The sequence below is a fragment of the Melopsittacus undulatus genome, chromosome 6, assembly GCF_012275295.1.
Source record: "Melopsittacus undulatus isolate bMelUnd1 chromosome 6, bMelUnd1.mat.Z, whole genome shotgun sequence".
NCBI classification, from domain to species: domain Eukaryota; kingdom Metazoa; phylum Chordata; class Aves; order Psittaciformes; family Psittaculidae; genus Melopsittacus; species Melopsittacus undulatus.
Window position 1 is genome coordinate 38,275,410 of NC_047532.1, and position 7,091 is coordinate 38,282,500.

Genomic DNA, 7,091 nt, shown 5'->3' on the forward strand with positions numbered 1-7,091 from the left:
CTGCTAGGACACTGGTGGGCAGGATAAACTTGTTTTGCTGGGGTTTCCCATGCATCAGTCATAGCTAGATAAGAAATAATGTGAGTGAGCTATATAGTAAGATAAACAGTAATAGTCTAGGTTCACTGCTTTCACAACTGATGTGCTTAACTGTCCAGCTTTTATGAAACACTCTGTGACACATCGAATGGCATGATACCATCTTAGTTTGTGCCTAATACTTCTGGGCCAACTACACATATTCCTTGTGCTTCTGGAGATCACTAGCCTCCATAATTTTCACTTACTTAATTATCTGTCCTGATGTAGAATCCAAGAAGTTCATGAACTGGTCTAGCCAGGTGTGGGGAAGCATGCTGGGAAATTGTATGACTCTTGCAGGCCAAAATGTAATAATGAAAATATGCTATTTGCATTACAAATGGGAGTAAGTCAAGTTCCTATAAGCTGGAGCCAAGATACATTCCTCATCAAGATACATTCCTTGAGTTGCTATATGGTGTCATACAGCCTGATTCCAGTGTGACACCACTCCACATAAACCTGTCGTCTGGTGCCAGAAATTGTGGAGCCACATGCCAGATATTTTACATCACTCACAGCAGAACCTTTCTAAGAATTGGCCTGTTCTACACTACAGGACAATGTTTCTCCTTTCCAGGAACAGTAGTGCATGTTCTGGTGTGGCTTGATTGTATCAGCAAATCAAGCTGACAACTAGCTATAAAAGCCATCCTATATTGCTGAGTTTCTTTCCTTTTACCATGAAGCTGGTGCTCAGGTGCCTTGAGGACACAGGATGATGCTCAGAGGCTGCAGGTGTTCATAGAAGGAGGCTGGTACCCCTGTTTGTGGTCATGCTACTTACCTTATGGTGCAGTTCCTTAGCAGGTTAAGCTCACTGGGTTGCTGTGCCCTGCCTAACTTCCCACCACCTCCTTGCCCTTTTTCTGTGTTTCCATCCTGTCCCTTCCTCCAGTGCCTGCAGTTGTGTGGTCAGGTTTTGTGTAGACTGAAGATGCTGGCACATCTATGACCTGCCAGGCCTGAGCTAGTTCCCTGATGTGTCCTCCTTGCCAGTATGAGGGAAAGAGCAGGAAGAGGTTGCTGAGCTAAGGACCACATTATGGGCTTGAAGCTGCAGCCCAAAGAGCTTGTACAAATGCACACACACATACTGGCTGTCACAGAGAGTTGCCTCCCCGGAATGTTAATAATTCATCAATGGTGCTGCTTTTTTTCCAAGAGGTGCTGGAGCCAAAGGGGAGCAAACAAACTAAAGTATACTGTTACAACAAAACAAACTTGTCTGTGCCTTGCTTTGTGTAGAGAGATAGGTGGAGTAGATTAGAAAGCTGTCCTGATCACCTTAACTTTCTGCTTTAATTATCTTCCAGTGTGTAAATTTTAAGTAGACAGATAAATGACTTGCCACAGTGTATAGGTGTAAGGTAGAGAGATTTCAGGCATTTTTAGCTTGGTCTTCTATGAAAATATGGCTTATTTTCTTTCATTATCTCTATCTCTCTATACAAACCACACTTTTTAATCCATGACAAATTTCAGTGAAGTTGGAAAAAGAAGTACTCAAAGTGCTTATTTGAGAAGATCTCAAAACCACAAATTGTGTCAAAACAAATGATCATGAAGAGAAAAAGCAGGATATTACATAGTCCTCACTAGACAGCAAAGAAACCACATGAGGCAGCAGCCATTGTGAAGCCAAATGCAGAGCAAATGCCTCAGTGGAGGTTTGCACCTTACTAGGCATCAGAGGATCCCATTATAAGGCATAAAATAATAGGGAAAAAAATGCACAGCACTTCTGCTTCTGGAGCTAATTGTCTAAATTCTGTATAAACCAGAAGTAGTGGCTTTTCCATATGGGGAATCTCACTGAACTTCAAAAAGGGAGGCTGGTGATTTCCTTTAGCACAGTGGTAATTTGGATGTTTCTGGTTGCTGTCTCACTGTGTGACTTTCATATGGTTGTGTTTCAATTTGTTCATCTGGAAACCACAGTTGGAAGCAGTAAAAAGAGGTTTTGAAATTTGTGTGAGCAACACCATCAAGAGGCCTGAAAACAAGGGACCAGTCCCTCTGGGACAGAATGCTATCCAGGAGATTCTCTTTCCTGCTTTTCAGAGTAAGTTCTATGCATCTGCAGTCATCCTTCACAGTGCCTTACCAAATGTTGCAGTATGATTTTCTCTGGTTTTCTTGGTCTGTTTTGCTTTGTTTTTATCTTGAAGACTATTTCTGTTTCTTCCATATGTGGGGAAAGGAATCTTGAAGTGCATAGGCTAAAACTGCCTTAAAAGCCAGGCATTTGAGGTGAATTTTGTATTCTTGTGAAGCTATACACATATGATTACAACTTGTGAAAAGTATTTGTGAGTTCTTATTTCCCCTTGGGGTAGAAGCTGGGAAAAGCAGCAGGAGTGGCTACTCAGAAAGTGAGGAGGAGAGAATGCCTGGGGGCTTTACATACCACCGTTTGAGATCTGCTTACAGCACCACGCTAGGAATGGATTCTGCCTACCCAAGCATTTTATTGCTGTGAAACTGCCAGTTCTTCTGCACTACCACAGTGGCACTCAGCTGTCAGGTAAAAACTTTCTTAAGCTGTTAGGAACTACAGCAAACCCAGCAAGTCTCTTTCTGCATTATTCCAACTCAGGGAATTTGCTATTGAAAGAACTAGTGGATAATTACTGAAAAGAATGAAAACTTCCTATGGTTGTGCACCTGAGAATGGCTGAAGTACCAATCTGAGTTTTCCTGGCTCTTATGGAAATGTTTTTTGGAGAGGATTCAGAGAGCACAGTGATGGCAGCCCTGCCTTCAGCTGCCCTGGTAATCAGTGTTCTGCCACTGCATTTTGATAAAGGATTCAGAAGAGGCTGATCCATCTCACAGGGAGAGTGAGTAATGTGAAGCAGGGATGCCCATGAGGAGGAGGTATTGTGGCTATTGAACATTTCTCCTATGTATACATTTCTTTTTTCACCAACATTTTCATGGAAAAAAAAAATCTAAACAACAACCAACCAACCTGAAAATCAACTCTTCCCAGCCCATCCCTCCATACTTCATGGAAATATGGAGTTGGTTGAAAGTAGAAACTCTTGAGATAAGAATCCTGCAGCAGTATTCCAGGGCAATTATATTTAACCTTTGGTGAGTCCATTCTTTAGACCACAAACTAGGTTATATCTTCCATCATGTAGTAATTTGTTCAGTTCGTGATATACACTCCTCCTCTGACAAACCTTGCCGGGCATGGGGCATATTGACTACTGCTGCTAGGGGAAGCAGCTTACCATTTCTAAATTTTCTATGAAAAATGGACAAGTTTTAGACAGAAAATATTATTTTGTTAAAAAAACAGAATAAAGTTTAACGGGGCAGGGATAAGGTAGGAAGTTACTAGTAGATAAGCAGTTACTAATAGATCAGCAGTTATTAGTAGATCAGCAGTTACTAATAGATCAACTTAGGCTGTGTTTTGTAAGGAAGGGAAGAACGAAGGTGAGGCTCAGATGCCTTAGACATTGCTTATGGCATAGTCTCCCAGAATTAAGCTGATTCATATTTGGAAATTATTTGACTGCAGGCAGGTAGTTTAGAACATAATATATTATGCAGATTTCTATCTTGTTTGCTTGTCCAATTAGATCATTAAAATGCCTCAAGTATTTGTGGCTTGGTTTTATTTTGTAGCATTTTTAAGAAAAAATATCACAGTCTTTTCCTTGCAGAAATCTTGTCCACGTATTCTCTCCACCCTGGGGTTTCTGGATGAGGACAACTGAAGGGTCTATACAGGGCTGGGATATACTGATACAGAGGAGACTGGGAACTGTTTGGAAGTGGTGTTAATCAAAGGTTGCAGGAGGTGATGGCTTCACCAGAGACTTGTCTGTGACATATTAATTGAGCTACATTTTTGTGGCTACATAAATTGTATTTTGCGTGGATGTTAAATTGCACCTTGTAGGAACCTTGGCATCCTGCATCGTAACATCCCAGAGAAACAGAGATGCTTTTTGAGATGCTAAATTAGGGAAGGCACAGACTGTAAACATGTGTTGCTGATTGTCCTGAACAGTGTTTCAGCCTTGTATGTTCCTCCCAACTGGCAATTCTTAAACTCTGACTTTGTACAAGTTATCAAATTAATGCTGTCATGAGAGCATGGTACAGAGCCTGATGATGGCTGTCCTGGTTGCATAATGCAGATAATTTTGGCCAGAGTTTTAGCAACAGTGAAGAAGGGCGGGGTATGGAGGATACACACTGTAATTGAGGATCAAAGGTAATTGGTTCTGCTTCTTAATCTGTAGCTGAGCTGTTCAGCTGCAAAAGGCAGAAGTGTTAGGAAGCATTTCTCACCTGGACATTTTGTCATCAGGGCGAAGCAAAGAGGTAAGTTCCACTTTCTACAAGATCAATTTTTGTTACGAAAAGTCTTTCCTCAAAGATGCTTGGCAATACATTTGATGATAAGACACTTAGGTATAACCTATGTTTAGTAAAAGCTGCATTTAATGTACAGAAATGTGATGGATATAAAGGATATTGCTAAAAGTAGCTAATAACAATTCTTAACTACAGAAGCATTATCTAGTTTATCTCACCTGTCAGACAGAGTTGGAGAAGCTGTAGAAGGTAAATGAAAAGGTGAGGCAAAATTTTTCAAAAAACATTAGGAAGGGGCTTTTGTTAGGATAAAATACCACTCTATATTGATATATGAAGTTGTATTTAATTTCTGTGGAATAATTTCACAGATCTTGACACCATCAGAAGTCCTTACCTCTTCTATTAAAAAGTGGGGAATCAGTTTTTGTTTTGTCATCTCTTATTTACCAAATGACAGGAAGCATAAGTAACTTAAATAGTCCTGTTTTCTCTTTACCTCTCCAGTTCTGTGTTCTGGTATCTATACAACGTAATACTTAGTAATTATCAACATTAATTTGAACACAAAGCTTTAAAATAAATGTATATGCTTTCAATCTCTGTTGCAAAAGCAGGAGACTATGTATATAGCTTCTTTTATTGTAGTTCTGTCTGTGTGGCGTTCTGCATACTTGCAGTTTGCATTCCAGCAGCACATGAAACATAAGATATAAAATTCAGCCTGCAGTAGGAGAAATCAGACTTCTAGCCAAGTTCTATGTCAAAATCCATGAGTGGTGAAGGAGAGAGGGTTTGAAATGCTTTTTGTATTAAGCCTTAAATAATCCAGTGCAAGGCAAAGTTATGAAAGTAGAGTTTGGCTCAGAGAACAGAATTGCACCAATTATTGGGTAACTGATTTCTGAAATAAAGAAACATTGTGATCCTTCTTGGTAAATAAAAGTGCCAGTGATCTGTCATGTTCAGAACTGAATATAGGAAAAGAAAATGGAATACAGATGAAGCCTTTTAGGGGATGGGGTAGAAGAATGTCTCATGTTAGTCTGTTACTCTCTGACCATGTTTTATGCTTTAAAATGCATTTGCAACCTTGGAATTTTACATCTGCTGTGGTTTTAAAACATAATTTACTAAAAATGGTCACTATGAGCAAACTGAGTAGCACAGAGTTGCTGTGCATATGATGTTTTTATGGGGGGGTTTGCTTTTTTTTAGAAAAAGTTTTCTATTTTTACTATCCATTATTTTAATAGGGAAGGCTTTCAGAAGTAGCACGAAGTTGAAGATGGATATTAAGAACATGAAGAACTATCTCTATTGGCTGTTCTGCCAGTTCGAACTAATTACTTGCAGCTACCTCATGGAGCCCTGGGAAAAAGTGCTTTTCTACACTTTCAACATTACCATGTTATTTATGGTGTTATATACTGCTTACATCTATGTCCCCATCCACATTAGCACAGCTTTTCAATTCTGCTTGCACGTACTTGGAAACCAACATGAAAATGCTGTTTCTATCGTGAAGTAACACTAGCAACTTGACCCTGACTTTTGGATCAAAGAAGTGTTTTTCTTAACACCCCATTTTTGTTTAGAAACAAGTTCAGGGTGTGCACAGACACTGTTTCATTCTGCAGTAGCTCTTAATGTTCTTCTGTATTCTGGGACTCTGACAGCAAATTATTTTGCCAAAACAGTTTCAGTCACTTCTCATTTTTATTGTTTGACTGACTGCTTCTTGAGGAGCTTTCAATTTTAAAGACTGGCTGGAGTTACGAAGCAGGGTTTGGTACAGAAACAATTGTGCTGCATATTTTGTTGTTCCAGGGAGAGCTGCTTGGGTATGGAGAGTTTTCATCTTGAGAAATTACAAGGCATACATTTGGTCTCATCTGTTGTAGCTTTGCTGACAGGAAAGATGTGTACACAAAAGGTGTTGCACAACACTATAGGACTGTAAGCTGCTTCTCTAAGCTTGGTATGTATGTATTTATAGAATGATTTTATTATTTATTTCGTTTCCTCATCTATTTAGGAGAATGGATTACTTGAATGTCTCATAAGCATTGTGCAAATAAAGCAGCTGATCTATTAAAAATGTGGGGATTTGCTTTCATGAAAATTCATAATAAAATTCTGATATTAATGAACTTTATTAAAAAATATTGGTTTTGTTTTACTTTGAGAAGACTGGTAAAGCACGCATATTGTGTTCAAAACATGAAACTACATATTTGGTTGTGATATGGACATTTTGATTGAAAAACAATAAAATCCCTACCTAAAACACAATGTTTCTCCTTTTTGCCTAAACCACTTATGCCCCCTCTTTTACCTTCTTTTAGACTCTACATGTTGAATAGTGTCTGACACATGAATTCTTGAGACTGCACACTTTGTAACTAATATACTGGATACACTGTAACTGGCTTGGTTTCAACATCCATATTTTTTAAGCTTCAACCTTAGAAACACAAGATGCCTGTGCTGTCAAATGTAGAGTGGAGCTGGCCAGGGACAAAGGACCCATATGATTAAGTTGACAATGAGAACTTGTGTTCTGTGTCATCCCAGCAGAAGAACACAGTAGTAGCACGGTGCATATACGGTAATGTAATCTTGACTTTGCTTCTACCCACACTGAAGTGAGTTTTCTTGTCTCTTTC

The 7,091-nt window shown here is 39.2% G+C and overlaps 1 protein-coding gene across 2 annotated transcripts; it reads left to right on the plus strand.

Moving 5' to 3' along the window:
* The first annotated feature begins 1,873 nt into the window (after positions 1–1,873).
* On the plus strand, positions 1,874–6,717 carry LOC106023644 (serine palmitoyltransferase small subunit B-like). 2 transcript variants are annotated; one of them, XM_031042693.2, is made up of 3 exons: positions 1,874–2,608; positions 4,347–4,428; positions 5,679–6,717. In XM_031042693.2, exon 3 carries the CDS (start codon positions 5,711–5,713, stop codon positions 5,951–5,953), a length of 243 nt encoding a protein of 80 aa, XP_030898553.1. In that variant the 5' UTR covers positions 1,874–2,608; positions 4,347–4,428; positions 5,679–5,710; the 3' UTR covers positions 5,954–6,717. The 2 variants fall into 2 exon arrangements, with proteins under 2 accessions (XP_030898553.1, XP_030898554.1); XM_031042694.2 differs by lacking the exon at positions 1,874–2,608 and having other exon boundaries at positions 3,390–4,428.
* Positions 6,718–7,091: the final 374 nt, after the last annotated feature.

Excerpts from the sequence above, each read along its gene's own strand:
- LOC106023644 (XM_031042693.2), top strand. The coding sequence starts at position 5,711 with ATGGATATTAAGAACATGAAGAACTATCTCTATTGGCTGTTCTGCCAG.